Here is a 19,856-nt window from a genome sequence, read left to right on the forward strand (position 1 = left end):
GGTTCTTTGGGGACCCCCTTTGTTTCCCTATCCTTGGCCAGGTCTCTCAAAGAGGCGCAGACTTATACAGGACCCGGCTGCTGCCCAAGTCCTGGGCCTAACAAGCTGGAGAGAACCCGGCCTGGCCTGGCCCCTGCAGCCCTTCCCACTGAAGCCTCAGCCAGAACACAGGCCACCTTGTTTGAAGTCAGACCCTCGTCTGAAGTATTCCTCACGTAAGTGAGAATGCCAGATCCTCCCCAAGAACGTCGGCTCTTCAAGGAAGGGGAGCAAGTGACTAACTGAGAGCATGACTTTAGTTTAGAGCTCCACGCTGGGCTCGAGAACCTGGCTTCATTCGAGGTGTGATCAAAGCCAGACCTCGCCTCTCTTCTGGGCTGAAGAGTTTCCAGGCTATCCCCCTAAGTATAAAGCATTGGAGAGTGAAAATCTGTGAAAAGATCTCTGGCTGGGGAGCCAGGAGCCAGACATGCAAGCCAGGGCTCACAAGGCACAGCCCAGTGTGATGCTCAGCCCTAGTCACCCTCTCTGAGGGCATCTCAGAGACTCCGACATGCAATATCAGAGCCTCAGAGCTGGAAGGGGCTTTGGAGTTCCTTCTGTCCCTGTCTGAACAGAAACCCTCTCTGTAGCATCCCTCTCTAGCCGTGATGCGGCATGGCCCCATGAAGGGGAACCCAGTACCTGCTGGAGTGGCCACTTCCGAATAGCTCTCCACCACTGAGAAGGAACAGGAGAGAGAGTGGGGGAGGGGGAAATAACCATTTCTATGGCACCTGCCATGTTCGAAGCACTCTGTAGGTGCTTTACAAATCTCATATGATACTCACAATAACCCTGTGAGGTAAGTGATGTTATTATCCCCATTTTACAGTGGAGAAAACCAGGCAGAGATTAAGTGACTTGCCCAGGGTCACACAGCTTTAAAGTGTCTGAGGCCAGATTTGATGAGGGCTTCCTGATTCCAAGCCCCGCCCTCAATTTTTCCCCTACATCAATCAATCAATCAATCAATCAATCAATTAATTAGTCGAAAGCCTGCTGTGTTTCAGGTAAGTGTTTTCGGATACAAAAAGAGGCTAAAGACAGTCCCTGCTCTGGAGGAGTTCACCATCAATGTGTGTGTGAGGGGAGGGGGGACAACATTCAAACAGATATCTGCAAACAAGCAATGCACAGGATAAATAAGAAGTAATTAAGAAAGGGGAGGAACTGAGATTAGGAGGGGTTGAGAAGGGTTTGCAGCAGAAGACGGGATTTTGGCTGGGACTTAGGGAAGTCAGTAGGAAATGTTGAGGAGGGACATCATTGTAGGCATGGGGGACAGCCCTCTCTTCTAGCAAATAAGCAGAGTCAGGCAAAAGAAATGCCCACATTGGCTATATCCAGAAATGTATGTCCCATTCTATCACCTCCTGATCACAGGACAGATAGAATATTTTTTCATTGGTCCTTCAAAGTCATAGATTGGTTACTTCATTGATCAGAGTTCTTAAGTCTTTTGAAGTTGTTTTTCTTTAAATTTTTCTTCTATAAATTATTCTTTCTATAAATTATTTTTTCTATAAATTATTCTTCTGGTTCTGCTCACTTCATTCTATTTTAGTTCATACAAGTCTTCTCAAGTTTCTCTGAATCCATTCCTTTCATCATTTCTTATGGCACAATAATGTGATTATATTCACATAACCGTTTCCCAATTGATAAGCACCTACTTTATTTCCAGTTCTTTGTCAGAACAGAAAGCACTGCTATAAATATTTTTGTACACATGGGTCTTTTCCTCATTTCTTTTATGTATCTGGACAAGTGCTTAGTAGTAGTCTCACTGGGTCAAAAGGAATACATAGTTTCGTGACCTTTGGTGGATAATTCCAAAAAGAGCTTTCCAGAGGTCTATTCCATAACATAGTAGGGTGCTCCATTCTCTTTGAGGATTGTAATTTTCCTTGTTTGTCGTCTTTGCCAATCTTATGACGGTGAAGTATAATCTCAGAGTTTTAACTTGAATTTTTTCCTATTATTACTAATTTGGGAGATCTTTTAATATGGTTATTGATAGCTTGTATTTCTTCCCTTGAAAAATGCCTGTTCAGCACTGGCCCTGGAGTCAGGAAGACCTGAGTTCAAATCTGGCCTCAGACACATACCACTCACTAGCTGTGTGACCCTAGGCAGGTCACTTAACCCCATTGCCTAACAAAAAAAAAGAAAGAAAGAAAAATGTCTGTTTACACAGGCACTTACCTATTGGGGAATGACTCTTATTCTTCATATTTGAATCATTCCTTTCTATATCTTGGATAGCAGACCTTTATCAGAGAAACTTAATGCAAAGATTTTTTAGCCCAGTTAACTGTTATCTTTCCAATTTTGACTATTATTTTTTTTGCTTGTACAAAAGTTTTTCAGTGTTACGTAATTAAAATTATCCAGTTGATCTCCTACCCCCTGTTTTGCCAAAAATATTTCCCCTGTGCATTGCTGTGAAGAGTGTTTGCTCTCCTACTCCTTTAATTTGTTTATGTCATATCCTTTTATATCTAGGGCTTGTATCTATTTGGAGATGATTCTGGCATATGGTGTAAGATGATGATCTAAACCGAAGTTCTGGCAAACAGCTCTCTAGTTTTCCCAGCAGTTCTTATTGACTGTTTGGCACAGTACATGGGGTCTTTGGGTTTATTGAGCACTATGCTACTGTGTTCATTTGTTCTCCCCACTCTTGGATGGAATGGTCAGACCCTGTTTGGTCCTGACCTCATTTAGCTCACATTTTCTCTCTAATTTCCTCTCCTGAAAGGTCCCTTCCAGCTGTCTGGATGGCGGGGCTAGCATTTAAACTCGGGCCTTCTCACTCTTAAGTCCAAAGTTTTTCCTCCTGTACCCCACTGCCCCAAAAACAAAACAGTAGTTCACATTTCTATGGTTGTCTAAAGCCCAGTTCACAGCCATCCTATAAGGAGCACCCCATTTTGCAATTGAGGTGCAGAGATGTGAAATACCTTGCTTGGAGTCATGGAGAGGTAAGCCCCTGAACTGGGACTTCAACCCAGGCTACCACCTCTTGATTTCTTGTGACATGTTCTGTACAAATGTCATATCCCTATGAGGATATGAGGTTTATGGCAGTGGGAGCAGCTGCCTGAAGGTCACAAAGCCAGAAAGTGGTGGCCCTCCCATGTGAACCTAGGCCTTTTGTCTCTCCATTCAGAGTATGCCCTGATATGCCATCCCAATTTTTTGGCAGGGGGTGGGGAGGATGGCTCCTGTTAAAGAACTAATAACATGATTGCATCTGTGGGTCTGCAGCCGACACAAAGACGTGTCTCCCCCGAAGCGCTCTTTGCTAACTCCCAGCTCCTTCTGGGCTATGAGGCCTTTGGCCTCTTTCCCTTCCCCCCCCCCCACACAATGTAACTGAAATGGATCCATCACTCCCACTTTCCAAGCCTGAAAGAGGCCCAACTCTGCATTTTGGCTAGGGCTTTGAACGAGTATATTTGGTTGACCATCCTTGTCTGTCTCCATACCTCTCCATTTCATTTTTTCCTGTTCCACACTTTTCAGAGCCACAGAAGGACCATTTAATAACTTCATAACCATCATGTGATAAGAAGAGCCCCCAGTAACTATGAGGTCAGCCAGTTAGGGGTGGGCTATATCTCATTTATCAAAATTCTCACTCTTCAAAATAGGCTTCAGGGAAGACAATTCCTTGTTGCCTGTATCCGACAGAGCGTGAGGCACAGCCACTTTTGGTTCTCAGGACTATGCCCCACCAGGATCCTAGATGCAGGGGTGGAAGTGCCCTCTCAGGTCATCTAGTCCTCATTCTTAGAACAGAAAATGCAGGTCGGAGGAAGTTGGGTGAAGCCAGCACTCTATTCCCACTCCTCCAGCTCCAGATCTGCTTCTCTTTCCACCATTCTTCTGTAGAATGGCTTGGGATTTAGAGGGAAGAGCAGGTCAGCTTTCTGAGAACAGGGGCGGCCAAGACCAGGGATTTGAGAATGGTATGCATGCCAAGAGGTCCGGGTCAGGCGAGGGTATCCACGGGCCTGAGAGCAGGGGATTCATTGTTAATGGCGGCAGGGCATTGCACATCCAAAGTCCAGAAACCTGAGTTCTAGGCCTTGTTCTCCTAATGACTCATAGCATGCCCTTGGAAAAGTCACTTGCCTTGCCCTACACTGTGCAGTCCAGACAATCCTCCTTGCTATAGAGACACTCCATCTCCCAACTTTGTGCATTTTTACTGGCTATTCCTTTGCCAAAGGCCCACCTTCTACAAGAAGTCTTTTCCATCCATCTTAATGCCAGGGACCTCCCTCTAAGATCATCTCCAATTTATCTCGTATTTATGTCGTTTATACACAATTGTTTGTGTTGTCTTCCCTCATTAACATGGTGAGCTCCCTGAGGGACTGCTTTTGTCTTTCTTTGTATCCCTGGCCCTTAGCGTAGTGCCTGCCATTTAACAGATGCTTAGTGACAGCTTGAATTGCTCTCTCTGAACGTCCTTTTATCACCCCTGTAAAATGAGGGAGCTGGACCGGCTGGTCTCCAAGAGTCGTTCAGCTTCTGAGATGCTGTGAAGCCAGTGCTCTCTTCCCAGAGAGAGAGCCTTCAGACACTGACCCGCTCTTCCCTCCCCCACCCCTGTTCTCTAAGCTCCAAGTTAGGAATTCCTGGTCCTTTCAGCCCTTCCTGGCATGTTTCTCAGCCCTTTCATAAGCCTTCTGGGAGGCTACTGGTCCTAGTGACCCTCCTCCTTGGCAGGCTCTTGTCCGTTAATGTCCTAAGTATCGAGAGTTCCAAGAAATGGGAATACAAAGGTGATAGAGTCACAGATTCTCATAGTTGAAAAGACGTCAGAGGTCAACTAATCCAGTTTCCGGTGCATCAGAATCTCTTTATCTGCCTCCCAGCCTTTGTTTGCCTTTGCTGAGGAAGAGCTCATTGATCTCATAAGGCAGTCTAGACTCCATTTCTAGAGTAGACAGCATTCACTGTTGGGAAACATTTCCACTTACTGGACAAAAGTCTGCCTCTCTGTAACTTCTCCCCATTCTTCTGGTTCCTCCCTCTGGGGTCAAGCAAAACAAGCTGAATCCCCCCTTCATCATGGAAACCCTTCAGCTGTTCGAAGATGGCAATATCCTACCAGGCTTGTCCTCAGACCAAAGACAGAGTTGTCACTGGGCCTGCATTGTGAGCCTCTCCAGCAGGCTAGATCCTGCCAGAGCTCATCTTCCACTGGTCAAGTCTTCAAGAACCCAGTGTCGTGGCCACCCCATGATGAGATGGAGAAGGAGGAGGTCTGGGGCATTTTGACTCCAAAAGCCAATTGTACAAGTGAAGAATGATCAAGTCATGGTTAGCAAGCATGTCCAGACTAAAAAGATCTGGGAAGGGTTGAATGGACTGCAAGCTCAATAGAAGTCAATAATGTGATTAGCCAGAAAAAAGAAATATATATACGCACGTACGTATGTATGTATGTGTGTATGTATGTATGCATGCATGCATGTATGTATGTATGTGTGTATGTGTGTATGTATGTATGTGTGTATGTATGTATGTGTGTGTATGTATGTGTGTATATGTATGTATGTGTGTATGCATGCATGTATGTATGTGTGTATGTATGTATGTGTGTATGTGTGTGTATGTATGTGTGTATGTATGTATGTATGTACGTGCGTGTGTATGTATGTATGTGTGTATGTATGTATGTATGTGTGTATGTATGTATATAAAAGCTTGTTGAGAGAGTCCAGACCAGGGCTACTGGCTTCTTCCCTGGTCAGACCAAGTCTGGAGTATTACGTGTGGGCGACACATTTTAGGAAGGTCATTGATAAATTGGAGTGTATCTGAAGACAACCAAGCTGGTGAGGGGAAGCAAAGACCATACTGGGAATGGTCTGTCTAGAGTAGAGAAGATTGGTGGAGTACAATGTGATTGTGATCCTCAAGTATCTGAAGGGCTGGCCTGGGGAAGAGGGCCCCTACTTGTTTTGCTTGGGCCCAGAAGGCAGAACTAGGCAGAGTTCAAAGGAGGCAGATTTTTCTATGCAAGGAAGAACTTCCTGACAATGAGACCCATCTGACAAGGGGCTGCCTTGAAAGATAGTGAGTTCTTCATTACTGGGAGTGCTCAAGCTCAGATAGGCTCTTAGACAAGATTTTTCCCAGTACTGAGACTCTGGGATTCCACAGTCGTCATTTGGAGTCAGAAAATCCCATGGTTTGCCTTTTCAATCCACAATCTTAGGAGACAAGAAATCCATTCCTTCGGCTCCTTTTGCCCCGGCTCCCAGTTCATCTTTTGTTTTATTTCTGCTAATGAGGATGCAGCGTAGGCCCAGGGGGAATTTGGGAGTGCTCTGTCCTCAGGATTTAGAAAAACTAGTCCCACTAGCCCAGTATATATTGTGAACGTTTAGCCGTTGGGGCTCAAAGGTCACTTCTTTTGAAATTATGGGCTGCCTGAGGAGCTGTTTATCACTTGCCAGGGCCAGAGAGGCCTGGGCGAAGAAGTTGAGTAGCTGCATTTGTCTCGGGGCCAAAACTATAAAGGAGAAATGAAGCCATCCAAACAGAGCAGGGCAATCAATCACAGGGCACAACAAGGCCTTCTTCTTCTTCTTTTTAACCAGATTAAATTCTCTGCATGTGTGGTAAAGTTAAGTAACTGCTTTCACCCTCTAAAGTCATTGTGGTGGAATGAAAAGAGCTCTAGACTAGGAGTCAGGAGAACTGGGTTCTCCTGGGTGATGGATTGGGCAAAACATTAACCTTTTCTGAATCTGTTTCCTTATTTGTAAAATTGGGGGGCGTGTCGGACTTTATATATAAGCTCTATTTCTGCTTTAATATTCCGTGTTCTAAGCTCCCTTCCAGCTCTGACATTCTGGGTTCTGAGGCCCCTCCCACCCTTGACACTCCCTATTCTAAGGCCCCTCTGACAGTATATGATTCTGGGGGGATTTATGGTGAGCTTATGAACCAATTGCTGTTTTCAAAGACTGGACAATCTTTTGTGTTCTCTCCTGCCATAGCAGCTTTGGAGAGGGGCCCGGACTCATTGATTTTCCCCATTTCTTCAGCTTAGTGACACCCACCAGAGAAACAGCAGTAAGTGCTTCCAGATGTTTCAAAGGCTGCTCCCCTCCACACCCGGCTCTCCCACCTCTGCTCAATCTCATCAGAAGAGGGACAAGAAGAATTCAATTAGCAGCCTGACCCCAGGGAGGTTACGTCCACCAGCACTCAGTGTTTGTTTGGAGATTCCTTTTCAGAGCCAAACAAGCTTCTCTGATCAAGATAGGGGGATAAATGAACAGCAGGATCAGTCCTTGACAAACCCATGAGGTCTTCTGGGTAATGATCCCTAGGAGACATTAATAAGCTGATGGGGAGGGGCAGCTTTTGCACATGAACTGTATTATCAAACTTATACTCCTAAGGTATCTCCTCATGAGGCAGCTAGTGATGCAGGGGAGAGAGTGCCAGGCCTGGAGTCGGGAAGACTCATCTTCCTGAGTTCAAATCCAGCCTCAGACACTTACTAGCTAGGTGACCCTCGGCAAGTCACGTCACCCTGTTTGCCTCAGTTTCCTCATCTGTAAAATGAGCTAGAGAAGGGGATGGCACACTGCTCTAGTGTCTCTGCCAAGAAAACCCCAAATGGGGTCACAGAGAGTCAGACATGGCTGAAAAACAAGTTGTCTCCTCGACTTCAGTCTCTCCTTCCCCAGTCCGTCATGGAGGCCCTGCCAGAATCCTCTCCCTAATGCCCAGTTCAGATCCCACTACTCCTCAAAGGGTGTCAGCAGCTCCCCATCTTCCACCCAAATAAAGGACAAATTCCTGGCAGTAAAGACCCTCTATAACATGACACCAGATGACCTTTTGTCACTTCTCTCCCTGTTCTCTTTCACACGTGCTAAGCTTTAGCCAAACTGGCCTGTTCTCTGCCCTCCACTCCTCGACATCCCCCTGCTTTTCTGCCTCTTTGACTTTGTTCCTGCAGGACCCTGCGCCCAAATGTTCTCCTCCTCTTCCTCACTCTGCTTTATGGAATCCTCATCTGTGGGATGCTTGTAAACAGCCTACCCATCCCCTAAGACCCAGATCAAATCTCCACCTCTCCTACAAGGCCTTCCTGGACCCCCACACCCCACCCCAGACAGAAAGGATTTTTCATTGTTCTGAACTCAGTACCTTGTAGCTTTCCGGTACATATTTCATGTCTCATTCTGCATTATAATTGCCTGTGTTTGCTTCATATCCCTGCTACCAGAGCTAACATAGTGACACCTATAGTGCATACTTAGGTGTTTAATAAATGGTTGGATGTATGAATGACAGAGAGAAGAAAGGAGGGAAAAACTCAATCCTTCAGTCAATCAGCAAGCATTCATTAACCACCTTCCACGAGCCAGGCGCTGTGCAGAGGCATTATGGGATGCCGCTACAATAAAGGAAATAATCCCCCCTCTCAAGGGGCTTTCACTTGAAAAGGGGGACCACAAAGACATACCTAAGGAGAACTGGTATAAACACGAGGTCGTTGCGCACAGACGGGTGGGGGGGGCAGGGAGGAAGCGATCGAGCAAGGGAGGGGCTCCATCACGAAGGTACTCGGCCTCCTTCAAAAAGCGCTGACATCCAGGCTTCAAAATCCTCAGATGCTACGGCTGGGGGGTGTGAGGGGGCATCACAGAAACCGTCCCCCAGCCACCGTTCTCTCCACGATCCCCTGCCCTGTGCTCCCGAGCCTGGAGACGCCCAGGATGCCGGATCAGTCTTCTGTCGGGCCCCTTCCGTTGTTCGGACACTGAAATCTGCCTCCCTGGAATTTCCTTCCCCAAGTCCCAGCACAGACCTGCAGGGCCAGGATGCCAATAGCCAGGGCAGTGGATGCTACCTGGGATGCCTCCTGGTTTCTGAGAACTTAGAACGACGTCTGAAAGAGAGCGGTTTACTAAAGCCCACGAACTGGTCCAGATGCTAGCTCTCTTCAGTGTCCCGAGTCCAGCAAGGCCTCAGCCTCCAGGCTTTATAATACAGTCCGTGTACTCTTGCCTCTTCGTTCTCTGCCCATCCAATCAATGACAGGTCAGGCAGCTCTCCCTCCCTTGAACCCTCCCAGGGCCCCCTCCCATCTAGACTACAGCAACAGCTTTCTCATGGGACGCCTGGCTTCCAGCGTCTACCTTCAAGCCATCCTCCACGCAGGCGCCAAAGTAGTGTCTAAGCGAGCTGTCCTGCTCAGGAATCTCCCTATCGTCCCCGGAAAAAACTCCTCAGCTGGGCATCTGCAGGCTTTCGTAATCTGGCTCCAGTCTCCCTCTTCCAGGCTGTTTTTGCCTTGCTTCCGTTTGTATGCTTTACGTCCAGACAAGCCAGCTTACTTGGTGTTCCGTAAGCTTGGCCCTCCAAACCTTGGCTCTGTGCTTCTGCACAGGCTTGGAGGTGCTCTGTCCTCACCCTGGGTAATTAGATTCCAATCAGCCCGACGACAGGCATTTATTAAAGACCTACTATGTCCCAGGTTGCCAGGCTAAGCACTGGGGGTACAAAGACAAATACAAAACACTCCCTACCCTCAAAACGCTTGCCTTCTAATGGAGGAGACAACGGGTGCTCATCTAGGAATGTGAAAGCTACAAAGTGGGTACCAGTTGACCTTGGAGAAGAAGATATCGAAGACATAGAAGATAGCGACTGGTGGGGCTAAGGAAGGCCTCCCGCGGAAGGCGGTGCCCGAGCTGAGTTTTGAACGAAACCAGGTATTCTAAGAGGAGAAGGTGAGGAGGGAGACAATTCCAGGCACGGTGGTCGGCCAGAACAAAGGAACGTTAAGAGGCAATGGGAGGGAGCAGCCCAGTGGGGTTAGACTGTAAATGCATGGGAAGGAGTCTCGTGTAGGAAGACCAGAAAGGGGTCGGGAAGAGCTCTGAATTCCAGAGTTTCTATCTGATCCTATGTGTGACAGCTAGTGGAGTTTATTAAGTCTAATGGGGTCACTATGATCTACCTTGCACTTTGGGAAAATCAGTTTGGCAGCTGTCTGGAGGATGGATTGGAGTGGTGCGAAGCTGAGGCAAGATGACAAAGGAGGACACTGAGATGGTCTGGGTGAGAGCTATCCTCAGCTGGGCCTGCACTGGGATGGTGGCTGTGGGAGTGCAGGAAAGGGGGCCCAGGAGAGCTGTCAGGACCTGGCATCCTGGGCCTGTGACTGGTGATCTTTGCTGGTTTAGCACATGAATTCACTTGAGTTAAGAGGCAAGCAGGTACAGGTGGTTGTCACACAATCCTCTGTCAGATAATGCTATTTTACTTGGTGAAGATGCTTGGATTCTTTGACCTAAAGTTTAGAGGTGGAGACCTGGGTGAGGATTTCAGGCTTGGTGGCAGGAACTATGGCGGAGAAGTGATTTCTGGAGGCAATGCATAGGAGTAGCATGGTGTAATGGGGAAAATGTGGGGCTTGTAGTTAGAAGACCCAGGCTCCCGGCTGGCTTCCGCCACTGATTAGCTGACCGAGGGCCCTGCAGGCTGAGGGCTCCTGGACTTTGGGCAAATGACTGCCCCTCTGTGGGCCCGAGTGTCCCCTCTGCAAGAGGAAGAGGCCAAATGGTCTAAGGCACTGGGCTTGGAGTCAGGAAGTGCTGGGGTCGGATCCTACCTCTGACAGCCTACTATGTGGCAGGGGGCAAGTCATTGCATCTCTCTGGTTCTCAATTTCCTCATCCATAAAATAAGTGGGTTGGACTCAGTTGCTCCTAAATATGTGCTCTCGTGATTCTTTGACATTCTGGGCATCAGTTTGCTCATCTATAAAGTGGGGATAAGAATCCTTGCACTGCTCACCTCTGAGGATTTTATCATGAGGATTAGGAGATATGCTTCGTAAACCCAAAAGGGCTTTATAAATGTCAGCTACTTTCATTATTGTTGTCGTGGCTGCCTTGCCCAGGCTCCCCCAGGTCATAAGGAACAGAGCTGGGATTGAACCCAGCACTTTTAAAGATGGCCGTATGTATTATTTACTCCTCATCTCTATGCTTGGCTCAAACCAAAAAAACAGAGCCTAACCTCACAAATGTGATGCCTTATGGGCATCTGTCAACTTTCTCCACCCCACCCCACCATGGCTGCTGAGTGTGGCTACCCTTGCCATAAAAATCCTCTTACTCTTTTCTCCATCAATCTGCTCCGGCCCTATAAAATCCAGTCTGGTCTTCTCTGGGCTCCCTCTTGGACAGCGCCAAGGCCTTCCCTTATAGCACAGGACTTTTATAATGTGCAAGCTGAAATCCGGATGGCATTGGCAGCCCAGCCAAGTGGTTTCCATTAAGGCCCCCACCACCATTCGCCAAATAGGCCCAGAATGGGAATGATTTATCTGGAGTGAAATGACTGGCAGGCCTTGGAGATAATGACCTTTAAGTACACCATTCCCAGGAAAGGCTCAGCTCTGTCTCCACCCAGGCCGAGGAATTGAGTTTCTCAGCTTTGGATTCAGCCGGAGAAGGGTAAAGGGGGGCCGCTGTATGGGGTTCCCAGAAGTTTGATTTCAAGCAAATCTTTTTCGTTTCTGAACTTTTCTAAACAAACCCTTAGAAACTTAGAACTAGCTTTAGTGGTTCTAATGGAGTGGTTTCTGCTGCATTAACAAAGTTGATTTATTTCTTCCCCACCTTTAAGTAAAGAAGATATTGAGGCCCTCTGGCCTGGTGGACGCTGGGTTTGGGCCGGGGAGAACTGGCTTTGCCATAGCCTGGCTTGGTTGCCTTGGTTGCCTTGGTTACCTTGGGCCAGGCCCCTCCCCCTCAGCTTATTGCACTGGTAAAGTGAGGAGGCTGGACTGGATATGGAGGGAACCTTCCAGTGCTAATGTTCTTATAATCATCGCCATCAACATTTTTAACAACACTAACAAGCTGACTTTTCTATAGCATTTTAAAGTTTGTGAAGCGTTTTACAGATATTATCTCATTTGATCCCCAGCTCCCTGTGAGGTAGCTGCTACAGGGATTATTATTCCCCATTTTGCAGATGAGGAAACTGAGATTCACAGAAACAAATGACTTGCCCAGGCCAAAACTGGAACAAGAGGATCTCTGGCGTGCCCTCCACCTCTGACAGTGCAGCAGCCCATGATTGGTGACCCACCCAGGGAAATGCAGTCTCTGGCCTTGGACCAGAAGGAGGATTTCCTTTTGGGAAAAGAGTCAGTGTCTCAAAGTCAATGCTAAAATGCGATAGAATTACTGAGCCTGGAAGCCAATGGGAATAGGGTCCCTGCCCAGAGAGCTCTGGGTACAAACCATCCTAAGTCAGTATTCTAGCCTGGACTCTCTTCCCCTTCACACATTCACCCATCGGAGTCAGCTAGGTGGTGCAGTGGATAGAGCGCTGAGCCTGGAGTCAGGAAGACCTGAGTTCAAAATTAGACTCAGACACTTACTGGCTGGGTGACCCAGGGCAGTCTCCCTCAGTTTCCTCGATTGTAAAATGTGGATCATAACAGCACCTGCCTCTCAGGGTTGCTGTGAGCATCAAATGAGATATTTGTAAAGTACCTTAGCACAGTGCCTGGCATGTAGGTACCTAATACAAGCTTGTTTCCTTCCTTCTTTCCCAGTTTATTCTACCTTAGATGATGCGATGGCCATTGTCCCTCTCTGACTTTCAAACATATATCTCTAACCCTGACATCTCTCCTGAGCTTCAGACTTGCACGTCCATAACACAGCTATCTCCACCTGGACCTCCCACTGGCATCTCAAATTCAGCCTGTCTCAAGCTCATTATCTTTGCGCCTCAACCTGCTCTTCCCTCTGACTCTCCTCATTCTGTCTCGAGGTACCAGCATTCACCCAACGTCCACCATCATAACCTTGAGGTTACCTGCCCTCTCTCTTCCCTCTTTCACAAATTTAATCGGTCAACAGTCAGTCAGTCAACAAGGGTTATTTATCGTTAGCAGGCTAGTGACAGGAGGGTTGATCTGTTTGGCCACAGCCAAAAATGTTTTGACTTGAGGATCCATCCAGCCAGAAAGCGCCCGATGGACAAAATTGGAGACCCTTCAAATCCTGGAATCTTTGCATCTTCTCGCCCAGCTCCCAGCACTGGGGTCTGTTCACAATAGACACCTAAGAAATGTTTTTGGATTGGACAGGATTGGATCAAACCCTGTCCACAGAGAGTGATTTTAACACATTAGATATCCTGGGGGTCCCTACTGTGCGTAGGACCCTGAACCAGGCTCCAAGGAAGAGAAAGAGCGGCAGATATGGCCCTGCCCCCAAGGGTCTCACAGTCCCCCAGGGGAGAAGGATGAAGCAGATACATCTGAACACAAACCACAGCATGAGGCAACGTGCTAAGCACCAATGACCATCACAAGAATCCACTGTTTGAGGAGGGAGAGGGCACCAAGAGCTGAACTGGGCCAGTCGGAGGAGGCTCCGTATGAACCGGGCTCCACCTTCCTGTGAGAGGATGCCCGAGCTGGAAGGGGCCTTGGAGGTTACCTCTTCTGACACCCTCACTGGACAGAAAGGGAACTGAGGCTAAGGGCAGAGGATTTGCCCGAGGTCACACAAGTGACCCTGGTCTTCCAAGTCCTCATTCTTTGCTCTTTCCATCCCACGAGGCTTCTTGGGATCGGAGGATACTGCCAGCCTTTGCTCTTGTCCCATGGCCCTCCATTGGTCTCCTCTACTTACTGCCTAAGTCTAGGTCAGGGACACAGCCAAACGTGAGTTCAATGACCAAAGAATGTCTGAATCAGGGCACTCGTGCTCCTGGGTCAGTCCCAGGGGCCCTCCAACCCTGAGTGCTAAAAGGGGTAAGTTGAACTCCCAGGCATATTTGATGTCTCCTTAATTATCTTCTCCCTCCCCCTACTCCAACACTTCCCTAAAGGATTTACCTTTACTTTCTGGTGACCCCTCTCCTGTCTCCTGGGGCTCATGAGCACCAGGTGCCTGGGAACCTACTCCAAGGAGATCAGAGAAACAAGGCATATCCAGAATCATTTTTAAAGCCAACCATAGGTAAAAGCCCCTCTTCTCTCTTTTGCTTTGGATTGGACAGAGTAAGTATCATAGGATAAGCAGACATAGATGGGGTGTGATCTTCATCAAAGGTCTCATTATTTTATTTTTCCCCATCATCCCTCCTTCCAGATTCCCTCTTACTGTTGAGGGTCCCTCTATACTTGAGTCATTCAGATTCCCAACCTCTTTGTCATCTCTGACTGCTCACTCTCCCCTTCCCCCCCCACCCCACTCACAATCAGCTGCCAAACCTTCTTGTTTCTCCTTCCACAACACCTATTGTATCTGTCCCCTTCTCTCCACTCACACAGCATCCTGCCCTATTCTCATACCAATCAGGGCCAGAGGCCCATTGCTACAGGGCTTCAGCTAGTCCAGGCTATACACCAGACTATTAATCCCAACAGTATAGCTTGCTTAGGAGAGAAAGTTTCATTTGGCTTTCTTCCTACATTCCCTCCAGAGCCCTAGAGAGTCAGACATGCAATAGAAGCATTTCCCCACCAGGGCTGTGCATTCCGAGGCCAGCAGAGCCCTGAGCTCCCAGGGTCTTCTACCAGCACTTCTCCAAAAAAGGTTTCTGCCACTAGTAAACCCAGGTAGAGAGGAAGGGGAGAGAAGACAAAGATGGCAGACTTAGGCTGGAATTCCATGTCCCATCACTTTCTGTTTCTGCAGCATTAAAACCCTCATGACTTGTCCCAGGTCTTCCATGTCCCGATCTTAACTCTAGGATTGGAAAGAAAGACAATGAAGAGGCGCAGGAGGGGACTTTCCTCTGAGGCACTTACCATTGGAGCGGTGAATGCAGGTGTGTTGGTTATCACTCAGGAAAAAGCCCTCCCGGCACTGGCACTCATAGCTGCCCATTGTGTTCACACAGATCTGCTGGCACCCGCCATTGTTATCCAGGCACTCATCCACATCTAAGCCCAAGAAAAACAAGGGAAGGAATGAGTGAACGTATGATACCCTTGACACATATGAGCCATGCAGAAAATAGCAACAATCATAGTTTCAGATCTGCAAGCGAGCTTAGAGGTCATTCAGCCCAGCCCCTTCATTTTTGTAATCAAGGAGAGAGGCCCAGGGCAGGGGAGTGACTTACCCAAGGTCACACAACTAGCAAAGCACAGAGCTAAGATTTGAACCCATGCCTTCTGATCTTTGTCAGTGGAAGAAGCATCTACACTCCAAAAATCAAGGAGTCTGGAAGTAACGATCCCTTACTTGGGGCCTGGCACACTCACACTGTGCACAACCAATACATGCACATTGAATGGCTAAATTTATTTGGACAGTGCTTTACCTCTTCAAATGATCTTTACATCTGTAGTTTGATTTGAGCCTCAGAATAACTCCAAAAAACAACTGGGACATGGATGAATCTGACCTCAGGTTAGTCATGGGAGCTGTCCTGGGGATTCCTTCCCTGGAAGGGATTGGACTCTGATCTCAGGAGGGCCTTTCTGACTTGAAGATCCAGTCCCTGTGATTCTTGCTCCAAGCCCAAAGTAGGAGGTTGGTGTAGGTGACTTCCCAAGCCCTTCCAGCACGTGGACCTCATGGACCCATGATCTTAGGACCTCTACATTCTCTTCTAATTCTGTGATGGAATGATTGATTTACCAGTAGCTCATTGTCCCCGTTTTACGGAATTAATGACAGAACTGGTATCCAGAGAGGTTCCATCACTGGCCCAGTGACCCAATTAGTCAGTGACAGAACCAAGTTTAGAATCCAGGTCTTCTGTCTCCTAGTGCAGTATATTAGGTCAAACAACCCATCAACAAGGATTAATGAAACACTTCCTTTGTACCAGGGGCTGTGCCAGGTACTGGGGATATAAGTACAAAGAATGAGATGTTCTTTGCTGGCAAAGAACTGATGATCTAATGGGAGAGACCACAAGTATATACAGATAAATACAAAATGAGTACCAGAAAATGCATGCAAAGCAGTCTGAGAGGGAGCACATTGGTAGTTGGGGAGACCAAGAAAGACTTGCATTTTGTCAAAATTATAATAGCAACTAAGAGAGAAAGACAGAGACAGAAGGAGAGAGAGGAAGACAGAGAGAGAAAGCAAGAAGGAAGGAGAGAGAAGAAGAAAGAAAAAGAGAGGAAAAGAGAGAGGTGGGAGGCACTGTGGTGCGTTGGGTAGAGGGTCCAGCTTGGCAGTCAGGAAGACCTAGGTTCAAGTCCTGCATTGGATATATACATCCCAGCTGTCTGATCCTGGACAAGTCCTAAGCAACTCTCTAAGACATTAAGTCCCAGACTTATCGCCAATCTATGGAAGTGGAGGCAGATTCCACCTCAAAATTTCCCCATGGCAATGAAATCTGGGGTCAAGAGCCCACCAAGAGGTGAATATGGGGCTTGGAGCTCACAGAACCCAGCCTAACAAGGAAGCAAAGCATGTGTTATTGTCCCCATTTCTCAGGCAATGAAACTGAGACCATCAAAGTTATCCTTTCATTGAGGTGTTACAAAGCAACGGAGCCATGTGGGTTAGAAGTCATGACTTTGGACTCTGTCCAGGTCAAGTTCTTCTACCCATGCTGCTTCCCATTAACATGAGGACATGCGTGTGTATTTGGGGTGGGGGGAAAGAGGGAAGAAGCCCTGGTCTTAGAGCCGGAAGACTTGGGTCTCCATTTCTATTTTGCCGCTTAATAACAACTCACATTGCAAGGGTACTCTAAGGTTTGCAAAGCACTTTCCTCACACCCACTCTGGGAAGGAGGAAGACTGAGGCTTGTTTCTCCTATCAGGAGATCAAGAGGTTAAGGGACTACCTCAGGATGGCATAGCTAGCAAGGACATGAGCTGGTCCTCCTGACTCCACGTTCGGCACAACCAGCAATACCAGATGTTTCTCCCTTAATATAGCACAGTGTAGAGGTCAAGAGGACCTTAGTTCATAGTTCACCTGTGACATTGACAGGCTATGTGACCTCAGGCAAGTCACTTCACCTCTGCCTATCTCAGTTTCCTCATCTGTAAAATCAGCGTAATAATTTCTGCAGCCCTTGTCTCACAGGATTATTGTGAGGCTTAAAAGATATGAGACTATAAAGCATTATTCAGACCTTAAATTACTGAAGAAATCTCTCCTATTGTATTAATTTTTAAAAATCTAGATGAACCTCTGATTTCCTCAGCATTGGATGCCTCTGGTAAGGAAACCCACATAACCTGTTCAGATCATGAACTGCTTCATAATTTGTGGTCTTGGAGAATAGCTGGGGAGTGCTGAGGAGCTAGGTAATTTGCCCAGGCTCATGTGGACAACATGTGTCAGGGGGCGGAATTTGAATTCAGGTCTTCCTGATTCCAAGGCCAGCTCTTTATCTACTACATTATGTTGTTAAGTTGTTTCAGTCATTTCTGACTCTTCATGACCTCATTTGGGGTTTTCTTGGCAAAGATACTGGATTGGTTTGCCATTTTCTTCTCCAGCTCATTTTACAGATGAGGAAACTGAGACAAACAGGGTTAAGAGACTTGCCCAGAGTCACATAGCTAGTAAGTATCTGAGACCTGATTTGAACTCAGGAAGATGAGTCTTCCTGACTCCAGACCTGGTGCTCTATCCACTGTGCTACCTGACTGCCCCAATACTATACAATATTGTATTATATTACTGCTACTATCATCATCACTACCATCACCATCATCATCGTCATCACTCTCATCACCACCATAATCATCATCATCATCATCATCATCACCATCATCACCGTCACCATCTTCATCATCACCATCATCATCACCACCATCGCTGTGCTAATAGTCCACTTGTAATACAGTTTACTGGTTATGTGTGATCATATCTATAGTAAGGAATTGTTATCTTTAAGGCCATGAGAGATAGCTACCTTGTAATATACAGCTTTGAACACTGGTCATGTCTCATTAAGTATTTGGTAGGTGCTAAATTCACTCCTCCTGCATGGAGATGTTGGCACCACCGCCACCATTTTGTGGGTCATCTCCATTGACCACTGAGGGCAGGCTCCATAAAGATAACTCTTCTTTAGTTTCTGGTGGCAGTGACCCGGTCCTGAATTGCCCTCATGAACCCCTCTGCTTCCCCAAAGAAACCTGCCCAACTCACACGAGAGCTCCTTGATTCTTTCTGAACATCGGGTTGCCAAGTTCACGCACACGTTATCTGTGGAGGCCCTTTGGGTTCCTATTCCTGGGCCTCTGCACGTTCGGTTACATTTGACCGACCTAGTGTCTTGTGATCAGTCTTGGCTACTGCTCATTGGAGTGATGTCTGCTTATTCCAAAAGTTTTTGACCAGTTTATCACACGCTCAAAGTCAGCCTTTCAATCCTTTTCCTTCTTTTTGTCATGGAATTGTTCATCTCTCTACAGCTGCCTTGGGGTGATGACATCTATCTTTTGTTAATACTGTATAGATTTTTGTTAGGGTACTTTCTAAATCTGCCACAGTCATTTTGCATTTCAGAAAGTATGTATCATCATGCATATGTTAATCATAATAATTATACAAATTAGCTTTTCTTTTAAGCTTTGCTAAGTGCTTTACATTTGATCCTCACAAGTCTGTGAGCTAAGTGCTATTATTATCATCCCCATTTTACAGAGAGGGAAACTAAAGGTAGGAAGACTAGATGACTTGCCCACCATCACACAGTTACTAAGTGCCAGAAGCAAGATTTGAACTCAGGATTTCTTGATTCCAAGTCCAGCACTCTTGGCACTGCACAACCTCACTGAGTTAACTGATTTAACTCACCTGAGTTAACTGATTTAAACATGTTTTTCCCATTTAGCTTTGATTTTAAAATGCCAATAAGCCTCTGAATGGATGCAGTCATAGACTTTGCTGTGATATCTTTATGATTTATGTGTCTTGACTGAAGGAGACCAAGGTATTTGTATGTATTGCCTTCATCTATTGGTTCAAAGTGAAGTCATCAGTCTCTAACTTTGTATTACATATGTTAAAAATTTTGCACTTTGTGGAGTCCAAATGATACTTTTATGTCATTGGGAAAAGATTCCACAAGTGGAAGGGATCATTTTATTTGTTTTCTAGTGAAGCCATATAGCTTAATACCACCTGTCTGTATACATTAAGTTGAGTTGTTAATAAAATATTTTGGATCAATTTATTCTTTCATCTGGAAGCCATAGTTCTATTTAAGAGAGATCACAACGTATTTTAAGTGAGGTAGAACTCAAATGAGCTTAAACTATGTTACTGAATCCCACATTGTATGCAAGCTGTTCTTGACATTCTTTTGTGGGTGCCATGTTTTAAATAAAGAATAGTTTTCCACATGACCATCAAACACTCTAGCATTCTTATTATACCTGGGTCTATTTTATAGACTTGCAGTTTGTGAGTAAGCCATGAGTGCAGAACTGAGTCAAAGGCATTGTGATAATCAACAAAGGAAGTATATGTGTTGTGGTGCATTCAGTAATTACCAAAGCAACAATAAGTTGCTCTTTTCCCCATGGGACTTTTTGGCAAATCCTTTCTACACCTTAGTCAAATATTTGGGTTTTTTTAAAAGTGTTAATAGATTTTTTCTTCATGATACAAGTTATGAATGTTTTGTATATAGAACATTAACTCATAGCTGGCCTATATGGGGTGGGGGACCCTCGTATTATCGTCTTTCGGTACTAAATGTGTGATCTTAGCCCCCTTTCCCCCCACTTTCCAGTTTTACTAAGAGGCTAGTGTTTCAGTCGCTTCCCTTGATGCACCTATTCTTTC

General features: G+C 46.5%; 1 protein-coding gene across 1 annotated transcript in view; it reads right to left on the bottom strand.

The window, feature by feature from the left end:
• The window catches only part of SCUBE1 (signal peptide, CUB domain and EGF like domain containing 1), a 244,095-nt gene that overhangs the window by 151,716 nt on the left and 72,523 nt on the right, over positions 1–19,856 (bottom strand). Inside the window, exon 4 of the mRNA XM_027854371.1 lies at positions 14,882–15,016. Within this exon, the coding sequence (XP_027710172.1) occupies positions 14,882–15,016 (135 nt within the window). The remainder of the gene's footprint in view (positions 1–14,881; positions 15,017–19,856) is intronic.

Source organism: Vombatus ursinus, unplaced genomic scaffold (assembly GCF_900497805.2).
Source record: "Vombatus ursinus unplaced genomic scaffold, bare-nosed wombat genome assembly UNPS02010394.1, whole genome shotgun sequence".
Lineage (NCBI taxonomy): Eukaryota > Metazoa > Chordata > Mammalia > Diprotodontia > Vombatidae > Vombatus > Vombatus ursinus.